The sequence below is a fragment of the Eumetopias jubatus genome, unplaced genomic scaffold, assembly GCF_037043125.1.
Source record: "Eumetopias jubatus isolate StellerSeaLion01/CBP00866 unplaced genomic scaffold, mEumJub1_p1.0 scaffold_7, whole genome shotgun sequence".
In the NCBI taxonomy this organism is placed as follows: domain Eukaryota; kingdom Metazoa; phylum Chordata; class Mammalia; order Carnivora; family Otariidae; genus Eumetopias; species Eumetopias jubatus.
In genome coordinates this window covers 128,702,076-128,726,826 of record NW_028274813.1, presented here as the reverse complement: position 1 = coordinate 128,726,826, position 24,751 = coordinate 128,702,076, and the positions used below count along the sequence as shown (strand labels likewise).

Below are 24,751 nucleotides of genomic sequence, written 5' to 3'. Positions count from 1 at the left end.
GGGCGGAAATGGACCCTTCTCTCATGGAGATTGTCTTATGGATGAAAACAGTAAGAACAAAAGTAAATACACCACTTCCTAGTCCAGGCTGAACGATCGTCTCAGTGGCTAATCGCCAATTTCCAAGACAGAAAATAAAAACAACGCTACACAATGGCACTCTGATGAAGACTAAAAAATCCGAAAGTCAACACATTTTACTTGATTTTCTCTCAATTGATCTCAACTCCCAAATGTTCCAGTTTCAAAAGGTAAGATTAGGTACCATTAAGCCAGCCAAACCAGCATTGATTTAAAAACCCTTCTTGATGCTACAGGATGGAGGAGGTTGCAGACCCTTATTAATCTCCTTGTTATCAGCTTGATCTCAGCCTGCCAGGAGCCAGCTCGCCTGATTCCTGATTCTGGCCACATCTCTCCAGTCCTCTGGCTTCTGTGTACCAGGTCACGGAGACTGTATAGAACCGTGAGTTACCCTGCGAGCGATATTTATGTTAACGGGGGGGGGGGGCTGGTCTTTCTTCATGGAACCAGGAAAAAGGAAAGAGGGCTTCCTCTGTAAACAGGATGGCACTTAATGGATTTCAAATCAGACAGTTCTATGGGGGGCTCGTATAATTTACATTTTCTCTCCTTTGGCCATGGAGAGAAACATAGACACGATCTCAGGATGTAGGCAGCAGGGGCCTTTCTGAACCTCAAGGAACGAATTCTCCCCCTTTCCTGCCCCCTCTCCTTTCCTTCCTTTGTCCTCCAAACCTGCACTTAGTCTCTGTGAGGCACCATGCAAGGAGCTGGAAGCACAAGAAGCACAGGTCTGCAATGGCCCTAGCCCTCCTAGGGCTACCATCTTGCAGGCAAGAAAGGTACCACGCAAGACACGCAAAGCATAAGGTGCGGCACAAAAGAGAAGTAGAGTGTGTCAGGAGACTGCGAGATAGGAGTCTAACCTCGTGGTGTTGCTGGGGGTGAGGTGCCTCTCGGGCCTAAATCGCCCTTGCCTTTCGAGGCATTCACAAGACTGTTTCATTGGCCAATTCCTTATTTGTACCCTGGGCAATTTCCCAGGTCCAGTGAGCAAGTGTCTCTGTAACTAGTTACTTTCTGGGAAGATTAACTCACTTCCTCTCTATAGAAGTTTTGCAAGGATTGTCACAGCTTTGCTACCAAAGGGGCAGATAACGATCACGGGGAAGAACTAAGGCTAGCCCATCATCACTGCGTAGACATCAGTCTTTTCCTGGATTACCTTCGGGTTTTGCTAACTCCACTTTATTGACTTAATACTTTTCTTTACAATGACTCACTTAAAAACATAAATGAATTTATCATAAAAGGAATCTTTATATCACTGCTATAAATAGAATACCAATATCCCCTGCCCTCAATAGAAAGTAATGGCAAAAATAAATACAATTAAATTCTTGGCTACCAGCCTGCCCAGAGGCTGTCTTTACCTGAAGGAGCAGATTGGTTCTAAGGGCTCCCTTATACCTGCCTCTGATCACCCCCAGAGGCTTCCCCCACCTCAATTCCTCTGCTTTCTGTAACAGAGCACAGTTTGGGATGAGACTGCAGGCTAGGTAAGCCACCAAAACCACCCAGGAACCCCAGGAACTCCATGCGTATACAACAGGGAAGGGGGGCCATTTCCTATGTGAATGACCACATCCCAGCCAAGCTCATGAGGAGGTTTAACGATCCAGCCAAGGAGTGCTTTGCTGTCCAGCTTCTCCGGAAATTTCAACCATGTGCTATTGCTCTGGGTTGAGGTTGTTTCTGGTATAGACACACGGCAGCCTCCTTAAAAAACTGATTTCATAAATCAGTTCCACCCTTGGCTGGGATTTCTCCTTGCCTTGCCTCATGTCTTGGGCCTCATCTGGGAAAGGGGCAGAGAGAGAGGCTAATCCTTGGGGCTAAATCTCCAGCACCTGGGAAATGGCCATCTAGACCTTGAGAAAATTCAGTTCTCTTTTTCTGTGTTTAGGAAGCAGTTACTTTACCTGAGTCTCAGTTTACCTCTCCATAAAGTGGGTTTTGTAGATGTCTTATAATAAATGTGAGAAATAATGTATGAAAAGCTCTTGGTGCATATAGAGGCATCCAGCGAGTGGCTATAATAATAACTATTCGTAAGTTTTTCTGACATTTGAGAGTAACTCTAGGCCAACTCTGTGATGGGTAACAGGGATCCTTGGAAAAGTTTCCCCTGGTCTGATGGGCCAAACTCACTAACTTGGGCTGGGGCTCTGCAGAAGGCCAGGAAACCAGCTATTCCCACCAGTGGAGGGAGTGTTCATACAAATCACCTGGGGTCTTATAATGATGCAGATTCAATTTCATTAGGGTCTGCGGTGAGGCCTGAGATTTTGCATTTCCACCAAAACTCCAGATGATGTCATGTGGCTGGTCTGAGGACCACCCTTTGAGTGACAAGGCTCTAGCCCCATGGTTCTCCGAGTGTGGTCCCTGGAGGCACCAAGGGTAACAGCATCACCTGGAACTTATTCATTTGAGATTTGGACTCTCAGACTGCACTCCAGACCTGCTGAATCAGAAACCCTGGGGAGGGGCTAGCACTCTTTCTTACAACCCTCATGGGACGCTGAGCCATAGCTTTGGCACTTCCTGCCCCTGGAATCCACGGCACTTGCTCATTCCTCCTGTGTTAGGGAAACTGTGTGGCCTGAGCCTAAAAGAGAGAGATCCAGCTGTATCTCAGCCCTTCCCAGGCCAGAGAGAGCTAAATCTCTGTGGGTTAGCATTTGGGGGCTCTCTTCTTGTTTCAGATTGACACTGACCCCAAAACACTAACCGAGGCTATCCTGATGCAGGTGCTAAGGCAAGAGGCAGCCATAGGGACCTAGATCTGGGTGGGAGGGTGGTTTGGGCTGTCTACCCCTCCACCCTACCTACTCCCCCCCACCATTCTTTGCCTTCCATGCGGCTTGGGCTTTTATGAGACCTCATTGGCCCCTCCACTGATCTTAGACGGGCAGGCAGGCCAACAAGTATTCGCAGAGTACAACAAAGAAATCATGTGTTTGCACTTTCCACAATCCTAAATCCCAAGTGTTGGGTATTTGGCCACCTCCAGCAAGTGGTTTGTATTTCTGTAAATCTAGGTCTATATTCCTTCTTCTTTTTCTCCCTCTACTTCCTCCCCACTTTGCTTTTTGGTACTATATTATTTTTTGAATTAAATAGTACTCCCATTGATGTTGCTTGGCTAAGAGCATAACCACTCTCTTAAAATAAATCAATGTGTCTTGAGCACCTGCCAGGTGCTCTTTTTGGCGGTTTGCATCCGTATGTGTTTTTAATTGTGGTTAAAATACACATAACATAAAATTTCCCATCTTAACCATTTTTAACTGTACGGTTCAGTCGTGTTAAGGACATTCACGATGTTGTATAACCCATCTCCAGAGTTCTCATCTCGCAAAACTGAAACTCCGTACATATTAAATAATAAATCCCTCCTCCCCCAGCCCCCAGCAACCACCATTCAGCTTTCTGTTTCTGGGAATTTGATGACTCTCGGCACCTCATGGAGGTGGCATCACACAGTATTTGTCCTTTTGTGACTGGTTTATTGCACTTAGCATAATGTCCTCAAGGTCCATCCATGTCATAGTGTAGCCTGTGTCAGAATGTCCCTCCTTTTTTAAAAAATTTTTTTATTGTTATGTTAATCACCATACATTACATCATTGGTTTTTGATGTAGTGTTCCATGATTCATTGTTTGTGCATAACACCCAGTGCTCCACGCAGAATGTGCCCTCTTTAATACCCATCACCAGGCTAACCCATCCCCCCACCCCCTCCCCTCTAGAACCCTCAGTTTGTTTTTCAGAGTCCATCATCTCTCATGGTTCGTCTGCCCCTCCGACTTACTCCCCTTCCAGAATGTCCCTCCTTTTTAAGGCTGAGTAACATCGCCTCATAACTATCTGCCACATTCTACTCACCCTTTCATCCATCCTTGGGCATCTTTTGGCTATTGCAAATACTCTTGCTATGAACATGTGTATACAAATACCTGTTCGAGCCCCTGCTTTCAATTCTTCTGGGTCCACACCCAGAAGTGGGATTGCTGGATCCTATGGTAATTCTAGTTTTAATTTTTTGAGGAACCGCCACACTGATTTCCATCATGGCTGCACCATTTTTCATTCCTATGATGTGTGTTTTATTTAATCCTCAGAACACTGTGAGTTGGATATTTTTAACCCCGTTATTTAGATTAGGAAGCTGGGGCTCTGAGAGGTGAGGTCACCTGCGTGAGATCACACAGGTAGTGTTTCTCCAGAGATGAGAGCCTCAATCTTCCCATAGTTATCCTCACGTTGGCAGCGGGGAGAAATCCACAGTGAAGACCTAAGCGAGTTATTCTGACACTGCTGGAGGTTAGAGCTTTAGTGGGGAGCACCAGGCAGGCTGGGGAAGGGGCTTCAGAGTCTTGGCTGGCTCCACGCCCAAGGCTGGACCGCCGCGGGTCTGAGCGAGGCCGTTTGTCAGCACGCTGTCCTTGAGTAACACAGCCTAAGAGGCATCCTGCGAAGGCCAGGATGGATACAGCCCTGGGGGTTTCTGTCTTGCCCTTCTCTTTGCTTCTCCTCGGAACTCAACCTACTGATCCGGGTACAGTCAGACATCATATAGAGTCCTCTGAGAGTGAAGTCCCAAGTTTTGGGAACCATGGAGGTGCAGAGAGGCTTTGCTGCTGCTTCTTTTTTTATTTTTTAATAAGCTTTTTTAAGCTTTTATTTATCTACTTGACAGAGAGCACGAGGGAGTGCACGAGCAGGGGGAGCGGCAGAGTGGGAGTGAGAAGCAGGCTCCCCGCTGAGCAGGGAGCCCGATGCGGGGCTCCATCCCAGGACCCTGGCATCATAACCTGAGCCGAAGGCAGACGCTTAACCAACCGAGCCACCCAGGGACTCCGGGGAGGCTTTGCTTCTTACAGGAGAACAGCAACTGAAAGTCACCAACCCTATCAATTTACCAACTCATTTTCTCCGGAGATCTTATGCCTCCTCCCTTCACTATTTAAGCTACGCTGGCATTTACTGAGAAAGAAGGTGTGAATTAATCCTGGGTATCGCTCCTCTGAATGCAGCCAATGTTCTTGTTCTGGAAATTGGAGCTGGGGAGCTAACAACACACTCCCACACCTCCCCGGCAGAGTACAAGTGTGGCTGCCCCTTCTTCAGCATCCGCTGAAATGGGGCACCCGACGGCCGCGGCCAGCACTGTGTCTGGGGGGCTCCTCTGACCTGCCATGAGTCTTTCCTGATGTCTCAGCTATCCCCAGCTTCCCTTTACAAACTTTCTGTGTGGGACAGAGGGAGCTGTCGGAATAGGGCAGCAGCCCCGTAATTCCAGTACCCGAAAGTAGCTAAGGCCTGCACGGGCCGTGGCGTCAGGCAAGCCTGCCTGGGATTCCAGTGCCTCAGTTTCCCACCTGTGTGACCTTAGCAAATCCTGGAACCTCTCCGGGCCTCCCCTTCCTCATCTGCAAATGGGCAAACGGGGTGGTTGTGGGGGTTAAGGGAGTGGAATGGTGCACACGTGTCAGTGCCTGGAAAATGGGGCTCCCTGGGCACATGCCACCTCCCCGCACCAGCCTGTCCCCTCCCAGCCAGCTTCCTTCCACTGCCCCGGAGCTCTCTCTCAGTACCGCTGCTCCCCACAGACCTTCATGTTTCCCAGCTTTAGCTTCTGGAAGGAGGCGTGTGCAGATTCCCCAGATGTACCACCAGATGCCATTTAGTACATCATTTCTGGGTGGTTCTCCTTGCTTCCCACAGCCTGGGTTCAAATCCCAGCTCTGCAACTTACTAGCTGTGTGACTTTGGCCCCGTTCCTTAACTGCTCCGTGCCTCAGTTTCCTCAACTGTGAAATGGAGGTAACAGTAGCACAGCCCTCACAGGACTGCTGAGAGGACAGGTTGTGAAGAAGCTAACGGGCTTCGAGTATCATTCGGCGCAGAGCACACACCCTAGAGTGATGCATTATTCTCTATGGCGTCCACCTCTGAGAAGAAAAGATGTGTGAGGAGTGAGGCTGCGCTTCCAGAAGCCATCCCCTCCGTTTACCCTTCAAGGCACACTCGGACCCCAGACTGTTAGATTTCAGGGATCGGTAACATTTCCCCAAAATTGGGGTCGGGGAGTCACAGGGTCACCAACCTCCTCGGCCACGGAAGACCATCGCCCTCTCTCAGGAAAGAGAGGACACCTTTACACCTCAAAGGAAAGAAGAACATCATCTTAGAACAAAGAAGAGTCATTTTCAGGATCGGTGGTTAGCAACCTGAAACGAACATAATTGTCATGGACACGTCGTGCTTTTTCTTTTTCTTCTTTCTCTTCTTCTCCCTTTGGGATCCCGGGTCTTCTGCGGATCAGCCTTGGGGACTGCTGACCTCAGAGTCATTTTGATCCCCCCACCGCTAAGAGGCCAGAGGAGGAGGAAAAATTGTCGCCTTGAGCCTGGAAAAGGGGCTGGGAGGCAGGGCTGAGGGCCTCTGTGTTCCTCCAGTAAGAAGAAAAAAGGTGCTGGGAAACTCTCTGACAAAGCGAGAGGCTTCTTCTTGCAGAGCAATTTAGGAACACACACACACACACACACACACACACACACACACACACACACACGCACCACACACCCCACAAGGCGGGACGCTGGATCTCCAAGAGCAGCGAATCAGGATTCCAAGTAGACTGTCGGGAGGAGCCGCTCCTGGCGTATAACACGGATACATGGCTTGTATCCATCTCCCCGGATGGAGCAGTTACCTTTGCCACGGTGAAGTCTGTGACAGCTGAAGCTGAGAAAACACTGGGACAAACAGGTCCCGTCAGGACACTGGGCGGCTTCCTAGCCGAGTGACGGATTGCAGGCGACTGGGGAGAATTTAAAACCAGCCCAGCTGCCACCCAGGAGAGTGACTAATCTCAACACTTAAGGACAAGCCCCAGACCGGCAGTCATTCAGACACAGGAGATGGTTTTCCTGGACGCAGATGGCACCCAAGTGTCTCTCACCCTGGGGCTTCTCTTGGAGAAATGGACCGGCCCCACCCCCCCACCCCCCACAGGAGACAGCCACCCGATGCGCAACCCCCTCCTGCTCCACCCCTCCCCCGTGGCATCGTTTATGTTTCTGCCCCTCCCACAGACCTTTCTGTTCCATCTTGTCTCCAGAACTCGCTTTTGCTTGAGAGGGCTAACAGATAGGAGGTTCTGGAGCTTCTCTAGGGTCCACGCAGCTGCCACAGTGTTGACCCATCCATCACGGTTCCCTGGTTTGATCAGTGTTTGCAAATCAAAGCACCACTTAAAAATGTTTAATAAGAAAAGTCTTGGAGATCCCACACACTGACCTGACCTCGCATTTCATACTCTCTCAATGTTTCAAACACGCAACTTCCAGCATCCTTTCTGGGGACCAGCCCTTGGAAGGAAACGGTTGGCTCTAAGTTAAGCCTGCTTTCTGGAGAGTCAAGGGCTGAACAGAGGCGTGGAGGTGGGTCTCGACAGTTTTGGTTTTTATCTGAACTGGCAGCTGGAAACCTAACCACTGGGTCCTCTACTTTTATAGGTCCACCTCCAACATTCTAAGATGATGAACAACGCCCTTAACTGGGCGGATACATAAGGTGGGAAAAGCAGGATCTTCCAGGTAAGTAGAGGGTGTTTACTTGTTATTAGAATAGTAGAGGGGCGCCCAGTGGCTCAGTCAGTGAAGCGTCTGCCTTCGGCTCAGGTCATGATCCCAGGGTCCTGGGATCGAGCCCCGCATCGGGCTTCCTTCTCCCCGAGGAGCCTGCTTCTCCCTCTCCCTCTGCCTGCCTCTCCCCCTGCTTGTGCTTGTGCGTGCTCTCTCTCTGTCAGATAAATAAATAAAATCTTAAAAAAAAAAAAAAGAATAGTATAGACCTTTGGGAGCAGAAAGACTGAAAGCTTATTTTGGCCACATCCTAGGCCCGAAAACTATATTATGGGTTTCACGCACTAAACCAAATGCTTATCACCAGGGGCCAGGGGCAGAGAAAAATAAAACAGAATTGTTGAGGCCATCTCCATTAGTGTAGATACTGGCATGACAGCGTGCTAAGGGTAATCCACAGGAGGGACGGCCACCTCAGACTGTCCAGGGAGGGTCTGGGCCCTGGGAATGCTTTACAAAGGAACTGCTACCAAACCTTAGCCTTGAAGGTGGAGTCAGGGGAAGGGAGGATAGTGTGGGGTGGGAGTCAGGAGGGAAATGGTGTGCAAAGAGATTTTTCCCAAAAGGAGGAAGAATGCGTTCAAAAGCATGGCGGCATGGAGTAATGGCTCATTCCAGGAAACCGTGAGCAAAACAGAAATGGCTGGAGCTCAGGGAGGCTGAAACAGGAGCCTGGGGCCAGATTATGTATTACCTTGCACACCATGCTCAAAGCATGGGAGCCTTTCTAGAATTCCACTCTCTTTGAGAAGTATTTATAATTTGCAATTTACAACATCCCCAGTTTGTAAAACCTAAACAATTTTAAAACCTAGCAACCCTGCTTTATAAGGGGAAAGAGGCCTTGAGTGGTGAATCGGTTTCTAAGATGGGTATCTATTTACAATTTAAATTTGATGCTAGGAACAGTTGGCAACAGGACTTGGAGCAAGTGAGTTAAAAACCAAAGCTTTCTCCCTCCTATTTTATCCTCCAGTCATGTTTATACGAGAGGGAAGTACACCAGGATTGGGAAGAAGAATGAGCTTTTTCCAAAAAAAAAAAAAAAAAAGATTGCATCGTCTTAAGCAAATATGTATTCTCCTTACAAGGTGCCTGCACTTCAAGTGCTCAAAGAGGAGCTCATTTTCTTTCACATCAGCTTGCACTCACCCACCACCAAAAGGTGCACCTCACCTCACTCCTGGCTGATGGCCACAGCGGCTGCCTGCTCACAGACCTGGTCACAGCCAAGGACCAGAGCTAGCCCTGACCCCCGTCTTAACTCTCCCCAGTCGTGATCTGATGTCTGCCTGGGGTGCACAAGGACCCCTGGCCAGGGTGCCTGGATGGCATCCGTCCTGACCAGTCAGACGTCCATGCCAAAAGGCCAGTGTTCACAGGGACCCGTTGTGAAATATCTTTACAATCACGCCTGCTCCAGGCCCCCAGGTGCCCAATCATATGGTGTGTAGATGCCAGAATTCTCTTTCAATTGACATTTGAAATCAGATTTGCAAATGGATAGGAGTCTTCTCTCCGGAAGCTTCAGCCCCAGGCCCCACCTGTGAGTCTAGGATGCTCCTGCCTGTGGCACGTGAGCTTGTCTGAGAAAGCCAGGGGCCAAATAGTGCCATTCTGTCCTCTAGCATCACACTGAACTTGACGGGACCAAAGGGGCATTTCGGGGACACACGAGCCCCCCGTCCTTCCCACAGTCTCCACTCTCCTTCCCTCTTTGCAAGCTGCTGAGGCCAGACCACGCTCTTAGGAAAATTCTGGGCCTGGGCAACATCCCTGGGAAATGAGTTAAGTTCTGAGACCCATTCTGTGGTATTACTGCAGGGTGAAAGAACCCAGAAGACAGGGCAGTCTAGCAAGGCGGTCTTTGGCTTCTCACAGAACTAGGGTACCTTGCTTGATCACCGAATCTCTCTGAGCCTCAGTTTCCTCACTGACAACTCGGAGATAGCCACAGTACCTAGCTTAAAGAGGTTCAAGAATATTGAGCAGAGTAGTACTTTAAAGCCATTAGCCCAGTGTCTGGCACACAGAGCTCGACCGATAGGAGCTCTTGTTGCCCCTGGGAGGTGACTATTGGGTTGCCATGACGAAAAGATGTGTTAATATCAATGAAGTGCTTGGAATGGCTCCTGGCTCATAGCCAGCACTCAATAAATCAATAAATGCTAATGACCATCATCACCTGCATCTTCACCATCACCATTATTATTACTAGTTACCTTCTTTTAAACCAGAGACTATGTTCAAAGAGCTCATTTGGGGATGAGGGCATTGGGTTGCAAATAAGGAGACCTGTGCAGGCTTGTCCTCTCTTTACCAGGTCAGGGTGTGATATTGGATAGGCGATACTGCTTCGCAGGGTCAAATTTATACTAACTGTAAAAAAAGAGGAGGTTTCCTAGGAGGAACCTCACACTTCCTTTCCATCCTAAGGCTGTGTGGGTGTCTGCTTTGCCCAAAGATACCATATGTGACCATCACTGGGCCAGTGCAATAGAAGTTTATTGAATGCCTCTGTGTGCCGGGTTCTGGGGACACCTCGGTGGACAACAGAGTCAGGCCTCACACCCCTCTCTTTTAAGTTACCCTCAAGACTAAAGCTCAGGGGACAACCAGAAAAAACATTTTAGCTTACAACTTGGTCTAAAAATTGGGGCACTGCATGAATTGATGGGGGCTGTTTTATCAAAGCCCCACCCAATGTCTGATGTAGAATTTGAATTCGCTCTTTGAGTGCTTTGCAGAGAACTCATCTTTCTACATTTCCTTTTCCCTTTCAGCCCCAGGGAGGCGTTTCCACAAGCAAGCAAGTTAGAAGTTGAAAATCATCACTGAGGAAAAGAAACGAGTCTCTCGGAAAAAGCTTCAGGAAGGAAAACCTGCCCCTCACAACCCATTGTATGATCCCTTGGGCAGGACAGGACCTCTGAGACTACCATACCAAAAGCTTCATTTTAGAAGAAAGGGGATCAAGAGCTTAAGCAAAGTGTATCTCACTTTTGTTCCACCAGACAATGCGTGTGCAATTCTCTTTCCTCGTTCACTTCTCATTCCTTAATCCTTGAATACTTACTCCAGAAAGAGACGTCTTCCTTCCTCCCTTCCTAACAACACCATAGGGTCTCCCTCCCAGAAACAGCCATCTGTTTATAGAACCAGTGTTTTCTTCCAGGGACTGACACTGGCAGGTAATTTGCAATCGTCCCGGGTGCAGGTTGAGATTAAGTTGGGGAAGGGTGGGCACGGCTGGTTCAGAGGCACCGTGGTCTTGAATATGCGTCCAGGTCTCCCAGGAAGGAATAAGATGAGGAAGACAGAGCCCCACTCCTGGCACCCCTCACTAGCCACTGTGCTAGGGCCCACTGAGCCCTGGCTGGCCACTCAAAGTTGGGGTGGTTCCAAGGATTGAAGTGACTGAGCTTGGAACCTGGCTTCTAAGCAGACATCAGATCTGTTGGGATTCTGGTCCTCTGCGCGATGTCCTTCCTCCTTTAGCCCTGGCAAATCCCAGATATGCCTCCACTCCACTTAAACATGTGTGAGACAGACTGGGGGTGGGACTGGGGGAGGGATTGACTGGGGGAGATGTCTCAAGCCTGGGTCAAAACTGTTCGAGCCAGGGGTCAGCCTGAGCACAGGGACACCAAGAAGGAGGGATAATGCCACAGAAGATTACACATTTGACCCATCTGACAATTTTTCCCAGGGTCAACCCAAATAGACACTCCCCTCCCCAATGAAACAGGTCCCCGGGCACACGCAGAGCAGAGGAACTCTGGGTTTTAAATATATAGGCAAATGCCCTTCTTAGCTCTGGCCTAGGAGCTTATTCCTGGATACCCTGTTGGAATAACCTGATGTGGAGTGTGTGTGTGTGTGTGTGTGTGTGTGTGTGGCGGGGGGGGCGGCTCTGTAAAGCATTTGGCAAGAAAGTGCAGCATTGTGTGCAAAATGATTTCCTGATTGCATTTTAAAAATTAGAAGTCCCTGGCATGTAGAAGCTATTCAGTAAAAGTTCAGAGAATGGGTAAGCCAGGGATCCCTGAATGAGCTCCACACTTCTTAGGTTTCTATAGCAGAACAATGGGCAGCTGCTGGTCCTTCCCTCTCACCTGTCAAGGTTAGCAAGTAGTCTGGGCCAAGCAGAGCCCACAGCCGGCAGAAGAGAGGGAGAACCTAGAGGAAGGCCCTCCCCCACCGGGTCATCCATCACCCAAGACTTGGCTTTCCCGATTTCCTCTCCGACCCCGGTTTTTGAGGCGAACAGCTATGGAAAGTAACGGATTTCTCTATTTCCTCGTGGGAGCACGTCGCGTATTAAGTGAACCGTATCTGTGAAAGTTTTCGGAGCTTCGGGGAAACCGAGGATGAGGAAGAGGAGGACGCAGACAGGGAGGGGTTCTTGAAGAGTGGTGGAGTTCACAGAAGGAATTCCTGGGTTTCTGAGATGGGAAGGGGCAGGGAGAAAAGGAGAAAGCAGGAAGTTGGCGCCTGCCCCAGGTTTGGGTCCTTAGGGCCTTGGGATCCAGGCATTTCCCTTTGAGGGACCTGTCAGCGTAGCGGGCCCTCCAACTCGAGCTGGTAATGAATGAAACAAATGGGACAAAGGAGGGGGCGCACGCGGCGCGGGACTCAAGTAGGGCGCCAGTCTTGGCTCTAGCCCCAAGGAAGAGGGGACCTTCTGCCCACTCGGCGACCTCACCTTTGCTCTCCTCAGGGCCCCTCAGAACCCTAGGTGCCTCCCCACCTGCCCTCCGCGGATTGGACGCTCTTTGTGGCGCCGAAGCAGAGAGACCCGGCCGAGCCTGCTGGAGGCTGCCGGGCTGGGCACGAGTCCCAGCCTCCAGGACCGACTGCGGGTGCGTCCCGCGCCGCAAGTGCGCACTCCTGGAAGTCCCGCGCCAGGGCAGGGTCTCGCGGTCCCGCCCCACCTCTGGAGAGATCCGGAGAGAAGCCCGGGCGAGACCGCGCGCCTGGGGGCCCCCAAAGACCACCCGGCGGCGATACAGACTTTCCGGAAAGGTCTCCGTCTCCGCACTAAGAGCGCACGGGAACCCGGGGGCGCAGGGGGCGCCGTGGGGTTAGCTGAGAGTCCAAAGCCAGGCGAGGGAGAGAGTCTCAGCCCAGCCCTGCGCGCTCCGCCTCTAGCGGTGCCCGCCGGCGTCCTTACGCCGGGCTCCGGGGCCGGCTGGAGGATCGTGCGCCAGTCCGTAGGTACTGGGGACACTCCCCTTACCGCGAGCCAGTGCAGAGCCCCGCCCTCCGCTCCAACCCGGGGATCCCCTCCCCCAGCGCAGAGATCCCCGCGCGCCCCCTGCCCACTTTGCCAAGGCGAGAAAGCGGCCGAGCTGGAGACAAAGAAACTCCTGCCTCCTCCACTCTCGGCCCCTCCGCCCACCCCAGACACTCCCCGGCGCCCTCCCTCGACCCCGGCGACGTCGCTCGCGGACACGCTAGGGAAGGGGGGTAGGGTAGGCGAGTCTGCTCCCTGACGCGGGCCAGCTGGAGGCTGCCCGTGCTCCCCGCTTGGGGACACCCCAGGGCAGCCGCGCCCCCATGCTCCGCACCCCAAACCGTCCCGGTCCCCCGGCACCGCCTCCCCGGGCCAAAACCTTCCCCCACTTCTCCAGCTGAGCGATAGGGGGGCGCGGCGCACACAAAGCGGGTGTGGGGGGCGGAGTACCGGGGTGGGAGAGATCCCGCCAGGGCTCTGCACGGGCCTGGGCGCAGCTATTTACCCGATTTCTTCTTCGATCTCCGAGATGTCTGCGAAGATGAGGAAGACCACGAGCAGCGTGAGCGCAGCCAGCATCCAGCTCCGGAACTGCAGCTGCATGGTGGGTTCGCGCCCGCCGGGACCCGCGCGGGCCGGCGCGAGGAGCCGGGGCTGGAGGGCGCAGCGGCAGGCGCCGGAGCCTCCGCGCGCGGCGCGCAGCGGGGCAGACACCCTGCGCTCCGGGCGAGTGCGGGCCAGCGACGGCGGCGGCGGCGACAGCGGCAGACAGGGGTTGCTCAGGCGCGGCGAGCCCGCTCGCTCCCTCTCCGCTCCCGCCCTCCCCTCCTCTCCCCTCCCTTCTCCTCCCCTCCCCTTCCCCTCCCCTCCCTCCTCCGCCCCGCGCGGGGCTCCGAGTGCAGTTTGACAGCTTTGCTCCGCGCCTCTGCTCGCCTCCTCCCACCCTTAGTCAACTCCTAGGTCCAGCCATCCGCCTTTGCTCCTCCCGCCTGGCTTCTTTCAGCTCCCGAGGGCGCTGGGTTGTGGCCAGAACCCGCCACTCCCCGCCTAGGGAGGCTGAGCTCGGGGCGCCGCTGGCGTCCGGGTAGCGAGCTGAACCCAGGGAAGAGTGCGCACCGCCCGGCGTCCCCAGCCGGCTGGCAAACGCCCTCCCGCGCTCGCTCTTTGTCCAGCGCCCTCGCTTTCTCGCAAAGTTTTGGCGACACAAAGACCTACACCTGGGGACAGCCCCCAGCGCTCGGCGAGGAGGCGGTTTCAACCAGGCAGATGTTTCGGCAGTTGACGAATTAGGAGGGGTGGTGGGGGAAGGGGAGGAGAGAAGAGATACCCAAGATAGGCCAACTTCAGCGGAGATGCTGATTGCAATCTGTGGGCGAGGTGCTCAGCCCCCTAAAAACCACCCCCTCCGGGCGGTCATCTTGGTCACCACTGACAGAACCGAGACTGGATCCGGAGAGGCTCCCCGAGTTGCCTGAGGTCACGCAGTCTTGGCTAGAGCTCTGGAGTGGCTGCTGTACCCACAATGGCAGACTTAGCATCCGCCCTGCCCTGCCTCGGCCCTGGCCCTTCTGACTCTGGGGTGGGCTTACCTCCCCAGCTCTTGCCCTCTCCTTGCAAAATCAGTAGCGCCCCCGCCCCCGCCCCGAGGGGTCCTATCTTGATCTAAAGGCCTGCTAGAAAATATGGCTCCCACAAGGTGTAATGCTCCCCAAGTCTAATATTTTTCGCTTCCCCAGCCTTAGACAATTTAACTCAAATTACATTTTGCACCAACCATTAGCCTGGGAAGGGCCCCATTAAGTTTTACTGGAATTAGATAATAACCTATTTTTTTTTCTTGCACTAATTGTAACAATCCTCAAATCAGGAAATGTAACTTCCCAGAAGTGACCATCTGGTTTATGAAAGGGTCCTTGAGGTGTGAGTTTGGGAAAAAGGGTCCTGTTCAAGAAGCTATATGGAATATCCTAATTGCCTGGAAAGGACTCAGGAATGAAGGGGAACGGTGCACATTGGCTGTTTCCCCCAGGACCACCCACACAGAACCAGTTCTCACAGGGGTTTGGGGAGGGGATGTCAGTGGCTAGTCCCTTCAGAGGCACCTTGGCCCGGGGGGGGGGGGAGGGGCGGTAAGAGGGCTGCCTGTGCCCAGAGTCCTTCTGCCTCTTTGTGTGTAGGAAGGAGGGACAGGAGGAATTCTTCCAAGTTAGCGGGCTGCTGGACAGCTCTTGTTGACCCTGGAAGCCAAGATAAGTTCTCCCCTGCAAGAGTAGTTCCCATCACCCTGCCTGGAGAGCAGAAGAGGGAAGCAGCCCAGAAAAAAGGGGAAAGCTCTGGGTGTGGGGAACAGATGTCTTTTCTCCAGAGGAGGGGTACACCGACCCCCATAACCGCACTTCATTTCTTTCCTAGCCCCTTGCAAAATCTGTGTACCTCCACTCCTACAGTGAGCTCCTCTGGAATACCACCTATTTTTCTTGGAGTGAGATTTTGTGATGTTGAGTACAATGTTGGATGTCAGTCTCCTGGTCCATTAGAGGTGGTAACAGTCATCAAAAGAGGATTTACCATCAGTGTGGCTGGCCACATGGCTTAACCATCATGTCTCCAGTTTTTCTGAATGCTTTGATCTTTCCCTTGTCTTGCTTGATGGGTGGTTAAGGAGTTGTAGAATTGTATTTGTTGTTGTTTTGTCTTGTTTTTCTGAGATGAATGGTTGTGGTATCTGAACAGGGAGAAGTAAAAACAGGGTGCACCTGTTATGCTGCTCCATATTTCAGTCACTCATTTGTTGACTCTATTACTCATCAATGTTTATTGAGCACTTACCCTGTGCTAGACACTCTGTGCTTGGGGCTAGAGCTACAAAGAGAAGAGAGGGAGAGAGGGAGAGGGAGAGAGGGAAAGAAAGAGAGAGAGGCATTTCTTGCCCTCTAGTGGCTCATGGTTTAGGAGGAAGACAGCTGTAATTATGGTGTGGGATGTGAGCAAGCTACGATATGGCTATGATCTCCCGCATAGCTTATAATTGATTAATAAGACCACACAGGAGAGCAAGAAGAAACTGGCTGGCCTCCCTCCTCTCTGCTCTTTGCTTCTCTACCAGCCACACTCTCACTATGCTGAACATCATGGAGAGATTGCTGTGATCCTAAATTCATCCAAATCACAACTGTTACGACAGAGTGTACCCATCTCCTATTAGGTGACTCCTATTAGGTCATCCCAGGCTTGGGGCCTCCCTTCTTTGGACTCACTTGAGAAGAGTCATCATGAGTGGACAGGAAACGTGGAAACTGTTGAACACTTCCATCCCTTCTAGAGAAATCCTTGTAACGAGAGCCACAGAGCCACATCCATCAAGTACACCTGCTGGGAAAGGGCTAGCTTTGTAATGTTGAGCCTATCCTTGCACTGACAGTCGCTGAGACGGGGTTTTACTTGGAGAGTGGTGGGGACCCTGGTCATAGTGGTCAACTATGTCTGTCTGGAAGCAGCACTTGCATCTGAATCCACGTGGGCCAGCTCCTTTTATGGTGGTCTGTACACGCTCACTGCCTCGAGGCTGTCTCTGAAAACCGAGTTTGTTCCTGGGGTCTGGAAGGAGGGAAGATGAGTGGATTGGCAGCAAGTGTCATGTCTGCTCATGCGGTATAAACTGCCACACGGGCACACACTTGGCTTGGCTGCCCTTCTACATTGGTCTTTCTAAGAAGCTAGGAGAACTCACAGTAATCACTTCTTTAGGTTAAGTTATTGAATATTTGGGTTAAAACACAAGAGTTATATGGGAGTGGCAGCAAATGAAAAGTCATTACCACCCACTAACATTTTAACTCAAATTAATGGAGTAGATTAGCTATTCAGGCAACTGATAGGGTTCTGGGAAGTTCATATGAATGAGGGATAGAGGAGCAGGGAGCTCTGCAGAGCCGAGAAGGGGTCCCTTGGAATCACATGCAGCAATCACACGGCCCTTCCTTGTCTCCGACTCTGACTAAGGGCATGCTTCCCCTTCTAGGCGCTGACCTCAAGAGTGGGGACCCCCACCCAGAGTTGAAAGTCCTGAAAACCCAAAAACCGTATGTATCATTTACACATCAACTAACCTCTCTGTGCCTTTCACTCAAGATATGGAGAGTTTTCACCTGAACTACGTCTTGCGGGTAATAAAGTCTTCTCTTGGCAATCCTTTCACACAGCTACCATCATCTTCATTTTACAATGGAGGAAACTGTGGCTCAGAAGGGGCTCGATTGCCCAAGATAAGCTCTGTTGGCAGAAAGGGAATTTCAATGCAGCTGGCCTCCCCTGGGCCTCGGTGACTTCTGGGATTGTGGGAATGCCAAGGTCCTCTCCAGCACATTGGGCAGTTCTAAATGGATTTGTAAATAGGCACCAGCTTTGATTTTTACTGAATCCCCTTCATTCTGGTATGTCAGGATTCAGGGAACAAATTTATCTTCACTCACTGCACACCCTCCATCATTGGTGAGATCGTAATCATAAATCTCAATTTTCATCTCTCCGCACAGAAGAAAGCAGTCTTTTTAATCCAATCTTTAAAAAAAACCCTCAATAATAAGTAATAATTTTTCTTATCCAAAATTCTGACCCAGTACCGAACTACCCTTGAACTGGCTTGGAAAGCAGTTTAGAATGTTTAAGAAAAAACTAGAGTGGTAACAGTCCATCTCCGAAGGAGGAGCTATGAATTGTTTAGTGTGTGTGTGGGGGAGCTGTGGGGGTGTGTGTAAAGACGTAGAATATCTTAGTTGGAATAGACTAATAGGCTATTGTATTTCTGTACCTCCCATAACTGAGAGAACCAGACTTCCCTTTTGAAATTTACACTAAATTTGAATGTTCTCACAAATGCAACGTTTCCCCTTTCAAAATCAGAATCCAGCAATAACAATATGGGAAAATAAACGGGCACATTTGCATTCCATTTGTAGCTTTTGTAAATAGCAAAATTGTATATTAGCTGAAGAAAGAAAAGAAATATACCCAGGCAAGTGCTGTAAATGTTTCTGGAATTATCTGCAAGAGACCTTAGGAGGGACGTGGGAATAAGCTCCACAGGGAGCTGGAAGTGATAGCAGAGTGGGGGGGGGGGGGGCACAGTGGTTCATTTTTTTGCTGGGATTTTTCCAAATTCTTCAGTCAGGATTAAAGGTGGTTTTGAACCAAAGCATGAAGTCAAGGACCAGGTGGCAGAGATAAATGAAAAGGAATGTCCTCTCACGATTCTCAACAGTGCTTCAGTGAAATTACAACTGGGATCTCTGAATCAGCTCATCCAACTTTGCCTAAACTCCAGCATGACCCCCTCCCCAGGAACATCTAAGGAAGCTGGCCCTGGTCAGCCATCCCTGGCTCTCTGTCTTGTCTTGTGTCACTTTCTCTAGCCTCTGTTTGGATCATGGACCTCTGCATTCTCAGAGCTGGGCAGTTTGGTAGAGAGGGTGCACCCCTGTCCTTTCACTCAATCAACTATGGTGTGTCAAGAATTATGCTAGAAGCCTGGCATGCAGTGGTGAACTCTAGGGAGAGTTTCTGCCCTTGTGGGGCTTGGAGTCCTGTGGTATTTTTACAGATGGAAAACCCTGGGACCCAGAGATCAAGAGATGGCCCACAGGTCCATTCCTAGTTTCATTTCATTTTATTTTTCTAATTAAATTTTTTTTTATGTTATGTCGGTCACCATACAGTACTTCATTAGCTAGTTTCAGAGCTGAGAGCAGAATTCTGTCTCTCCTGTCTCTGAGCTGAGCTCCGTGCCAGGTCTCCCATACCTACGCTCTCCCATGTCATTTTCCATGACAGTTCAATGAGACTGTAAACTCCCAAGGAGTAGGGAGCTTTATTCCTCTCCTGGTCCCACATTATCCAGTGAATATGTGTTCCCACCATGGCCAGTTTCAAGCCACCACCATTACGTCACTGAAGGCAACATTGGGAAGGGTGTGCCCTGGCCCGCCATGATATGGTATGTCCACCACATATTTACAATAGATGCAATAATCTCAAGGGCATGGATAATGGTAAAAGGTAGAAGATAAAGTTTGGAAGTGATGAGTTCTGAGCATGTATGGCCTTTGTTTTTAATACATTTATGTAGTTGGAAGTTTGCAGGCTTTAATTTCTAATAATGGCTCTGTTTCAGAATCAGCAGGAACTGCCTCCAGCACGATACTGGTGACCAGCGGCAACAGGAAGCTGGCACAGTCCCAATGAATTGGTGAGCATGCTTGGCGAAATACCATTTCTAAAGGAAACTCCAGATGGGAGAGTCTCCTGAACCGTGGCAGCATTCAGTGGAATGTGAACCTGCTAGGATCTTGGCACAGTGCACTGGCCGGAGGAGAGTGCCCTGGGCCCCAAGTAGGTTTCTTGTAAAATGTCCCTTTGGGAGTCCTATTCTACGTCTCCACAGCCCACACGGAGTCTTTGTGTTTTTCATCCTCTCTTCCCAGTTCCCCCAGTCTGGTTTGACAAAGCAGACTGGAAAACTACAGGAAGATCAAAAGACAGTGGTTTTTGGCTGCGGGAGTGTATTTGGATTAGGTTAAGCAACGTAAACCCCAAATGCCAATGGCTTCTTCAAAAGAAGTTTGTTTCTCTCTCACGTGCAAATGCCCCCGGTAGGCAGCCAGGGCTGGTTTGGCCATGGAGCTCCCTAAAGTCTTTAGGATTCAGGTCCTTCCAGCTTTTCTGTCTGCCATCCCTTTGATGAGGCCCTTCCTCACCGCTCGTCACCTCCAGATTCCCAGGGGTAGAATGGAGGAGAGATAAGAAGTTCCCGAAACCTACTGCACAGCGCTTCTGCTGACTCCCCTTCTAGCTGCAGGGGATTCTGGCCTTCTGTGCACTCAGCTGAGAAGCCTGTTGTGGAAGAAGGGGAAGGGCAGATGTGAGGGGCAACCGGCAGGCTCTGCCACAATGGGGGACAGAAAAGACTACCACAGGGTTTTTCTCCCTGCCTTAGCCCTGCCTTCAGATGATTGTGCGGCCTGACCAGAAATACCCGAGTCTGTGGCCACAGAGCTGTTCCTGAAGCCAAGTTTCAGACTGTCATAGCTTCCTGTTTCTTAGTGCCCTACTTTGCCACACTCTTTCCTTGTTATCACTGTAGGGAGGTATCCTAGGAGGCTTGATTTGTACTAAGCAGATCCTTTTATTCTAATGAGTTGACATCTGGGCCTTCCCTGACCCTGGAAAGTACTCTCCTAGGGCTGGTCAGTCCCAGAGAGAGTAAGGGATTTGTTTGGGAGTGTGCCTTTCATCTGCAAACAAGCCAATCCAGAACCTACACCCCATCCACCTCCTGTATGGGCTGTCACTCTCTGGGGCACTATCCCCCCCTGCCCTAATCACCCCAAGGCCCCATAAAAGACAACGAGGGACAACCCCTGTGCCCCAGAGCCCACCGAAATTACAAAGAGTGAATTCTAAGCCTGTTTACCCTGACTCGCCTCTTCCTTCCCATGACAACCACCAGGAAGCTTCTTGCCCACATTTTTTTCCCACTCCTCTGCCAGCTGACGGACCCTGGAGCCTCTGTGTGTGTGTGTGTGTGTGTGTGTGTGTGTGTGTGTGTGTGTGTGTGTGTTCCCGTTTGGCATGGCCTGCGCCCTCCTCTTGGGAGCTGTAACAGATTATCTTTTCAATGGCCATGGCCTCCTGATCATGGGCTTCCCCACAGCTGAATTATAGCAACACCTGCATTTAAAAACACGGGTTAGGGGCGCCTGGGTGGCTCAGTCGTTGGGTGTCTGCCTTCGGCTGAGGTCATGATCCCAGGATCCTGGGATCGAGCCCCGCATCGGGCTCCCTGCTCTGCAGGAAGCCTGCTTCTCCCTCTCCCACTCCCCCTGCTTGTGTTCCCTCTCTCGCTGTGTCTCTCTCTGTCAAATAAATAAATAAAATCTTTAAAAAAATAAAAAAAATAAAAACACGGGTTAGAGCAGAACTTTGCAAACTATTTGTGGTACAGGACCAGGTTTTTCTCTGTTCTTAAATCTCATCAACTGCAGAACAACAGGTGTCCTACCATGGGACCTGTGTGCATTTCACATCATGGGCCTCTCACCATGTGCGTCGAGCACCTCCACATTCTTCATCGAGGGGAGTCACTGACCACACAGATGCCGCAACACGTGAAACTGCTGTGAACGTTTCTAAAGGCTTGTCTTCAATTTCTGCGCTCATCTCAGCGTGGACCAGGAGCCCAGTTCACACACTGGTCCCTGGACCACACTCTGAGTGGTTCTTGCTCCGAGCTGATTTTGAGACCACACAGATTGCTGTTCGGAACTTAGCTTTTTTCCTTTTTTTTGGATCTAAGTTCCAATTTTCCCGATATTAAATGGAGAAGATAATAACACTTAACTCATGAGTTTTGGTAAGAATGATCTAAGATCGTATAACTCAAGTACTTAGGAGTATGTTGGCATAAAGTAAGTGTTCATTACATATGGACTTCTGTTTATTATTTAGGATAATGCAAAAATAGAAAGGATACACACACACACACATACACACACACACACACATATAAAATGCAAATAGCAGTTATTTCCGGATGGTGAAATTTGGGTTGATCTTTATTTTTCTCCATTTTATAGATTTTCTATGATGACCATAAATTACCCTGTAATCAGGAAAAAAAAGTCATTACAATTTGTGGTGCCTATTTGCTCAGCACTGAATTTTTTGTCCTGCCAGAATTTAATAGTCTTTCTTAATAACCCAATAGAAACACACATAGTAAAGAAAATTGGTTTTGCAAACAATTTCCAACCTTCCTTTGATGTTTTGTGAGCAGCTACCTAATATTCATACTGCAGTTTCTGATGAAGGAAAACACAGTCTTATAAAACTTTGCCCGCTAGCATCAGAAAGCCCTGGAGATGCGTCTCTCTCCTATTTTCTTCCCTGATGTCACCCGATTATCACCTAACCTGGGCTTCTCTGTTGATTGCTCTGCGTCGGGGCCAAGTCCCAGCTTCTGGAGCAAAGGGGTGACTCATAGAGCTGTGTGCAGGGACAGTAGGCAATAGCTTCATGCCCACATGGCGCCCCAATCCCCCCAGCTCCTGAGGCTGAAGAGATGGACTCTCCCCTCTACCTCACCATGGCTCAAACTCTGCTGCCAATGGTTTTGTGCAGGCAGCGATATTGAGGATATGTTAAAACGAGGGGCAGAGGGGAAAAGACAAATAAGAGGGTCATAATCAAGACATCCTTCTTCTTCAAGTCATCACATAAAGTCCTTGGCCGGGCCACTGGGTCATCTCACTATGCAAAGCTCTCTTTGAGAGAAGAATGATCCTCACCTTGAAGCCAGCTATGTGGCCTCTTCATATTTTGGAATAGGCGCCCCCCTCTTTTTTCTGGTGGGAGGAAATTGATTGAGATGAAAAAGAAAGCACTAATATAAGTTTCCCTAGAGAGTTTTTTAAAAAAAATCCAAACTCTAAAATCCAAATTGTCTCAAACTCTTCCAGATTCTAAGAGGGCATTATTACTACTTAACACTTATTATAGTTAACATTTTTTGGGGTAAAGATGATCTTTATGACCCAGTTGTTGCATGTTTTTTTGTTGCAAACATTTTTCGGAGAGCACTGGGATCCTGCATGTAACTAAAGCTTAGGGGGTGCCTGGGTGGCTCAGTCGGTCAAGTGTCAGACTCTTGATTTCAGCTCAGGTCATGATCTCAGGATCGATCCAGATCGATTCAGCCCTGCGTGGGGCTCCATGCTGGGTGTGGAGCCTGCTTAAGAGTCTCTCTCTCTCTCTCCCCCTCTGCCCTCCTCCTCTCAAAATAAAATAAAATAAAATAATAAAATAAAAAATAACTAAAGCTTAGAGTAAATGTTTACCAACAGGGAGATTATTTTGACAATTCCAAATGGTTATGGAGATTTGTGGCCATGTACCGGCCTTTGGATCAACATGTTATTGGTAATGGCCATGATTAATTTGCTTGCAAGACCTTGATCAGTAACAGAACCCCAGTTATAGACTTGATCCAAGGGAGGAAACGTAGTCCATTTTGCAGGTTTCTGGAAACTCATCGAGATGACAAATAAGTTCTGGGTCACTCTTTTGGTTGGAAAGCAGTTTAATAAATTCTCCTGAGTGGCCCTGGGAGCAGCCGTGGCCTCCAGCCATGTGACATTACTAGAGGTAGATTGGGCACATAACAGCAACCCCAAAGACCATTTAAGTTATTCACATACTGAGTCAGAAAAATGCTATGTGATTTTCCCAAGACAGCAGAACATATGTCCAAGAGAGTTTAGGAAGCTTGATCTTTCAGTTTTATTCCAAAAGGAAAATGCCAGGGTCTCAGATCCAGAAAGGCCCCATAGCGGGTTATTATACTTCTCTAAGTGCCCATAAGATCCTCGGCCAAAATCTCTAAATTTTACTGGAGGGACCCACTGGCTCCGGTCCACTGATTCAGCTGTGTGTGTGGAGTGTGGTTCTTGAGTCCATAGGGAAGGTCAAAAAGGAACCACTGATGGCTGGACTCAAAGGACTTTCTTGACAATGTCCTTCCTTTTCTCTCATTCTCTGTGTGAATAATCCCCACTTTGGACCATTTAAGATGGGTCCTGTAGTACTTACTTTGTAGTTTAAAAACTTGGAAGGTATAAGGGACTTCATCTGGCTTTTTCTAAGGACCTCTCCCATTTCCAGCATTGCCCTTCTCCCTTTCCACCTGAATTGCTCACTTCCTGACTCTCACGTATTTCAGGAAGATTTTATGTTCTGTAGCGAGGCTCATGTCAAAAGACAATATTCTCTTACGGTTCTAGGCCCAGCAAAGGGGAACACATCTTCCCCTCCCCTTCCTTCCCTCCTGTCCGCCAGCTTTTGGGAGGGGCCAGTGCCCTTCCTGCAGGATGAGGGTCCCACCGCTCAGACCACAACTGTGCCCCTTCCATAAACGAGGAAGCCAAAGCAATGCTGCATTCCTTTCAAAATCCATTAGGGGCTCGCATGGCGTGAGGAAACCAATGGGAAAGATGAGACTGGCAAGAAAAGAACTTTTATTTCCCTGTTTCTAGAATGAAATTGACCACAAATAATGATGGGGTGGAAATCACTCAGCAGCATCCACTTTAAAAGGTGGAGAAATTTAAAAATCACACCAAACACATATTTTTGTTGTCATTACCAAAGCGTAGTCAAAAAAAAAAAAAGGGATAATTGCCTCTTCATTCTTTTTTTTTTTTTCCTCGCGGGGCAGAAGACCCACAGGGATCTGGGCCTGTAATGCACAGCTAGCCATTGTGAGAGCCAGTCCCCTCCCACTGAAGCAGGAATTACCCTTCGAAGGTGGCTGCTGTCCTTTGAACGGATAAACTCATAAGTATCAATAATATTGATGATTCATCATAATTTGCTAGATAATAGAAAACCATTTTCCAGTCTCGCTTTCAGAAGCCAGTAAAGAGAAGGCTTCCATAGGGAGTGGTTAACCACTCAAAAGTGATCTTTGTCCGCTGACAAAATACAATAGAAAAGGTATTTTGAGAGAAGGCATGGAGAGGAGTATAGTTTTGATGTTTGGGAAAATTGACTCCACAGAATCAATCCTTCCTGTGCTTTCATACAACTTGGGAATTTATGGGCCATTCCACAAAAGCAGGAATTTCTCTCTCTCTCTCTCTCTCTCTCTCTCTCTCCAGTCATTTGATTTCTTGCATGGGGTCAATCCTGGGTGTATTCACGCTCACCCATGTGGTGGTCTTT

The 24,751-nt window shown here is 49.7% G+C and overlaps 1 protein-coding gene across 3 annotated transcripts in view; it reads right to left on the bottom strand.

Moving 5' to 3' along the window:
- ST8SIA2 (ST8 alpha-N-acetyl-neuraminide alpha-2,8-sialyltransferase 2) overlaps positions 1-13,582 on the bottom strand; it is a 61,721-nt gene extending 48,139 nt beyond the window's left edge. For all 3 annotated transcript variants that reach the window (XM_028122196.2, XM_028122198.1, XM_028122197.1), the window contains exon 1: positions 13,485-13,582. In XM_028122196.2, coding sequence (XP_027977997.1) covers positions 13,485-13,582 — 98 coding nt within the window. The remainder of the gene's footprint in view (positions 1-13,484) is intronic.
- Positions 13,583-24,751: the final 11,169 nt, after the last annotated feature.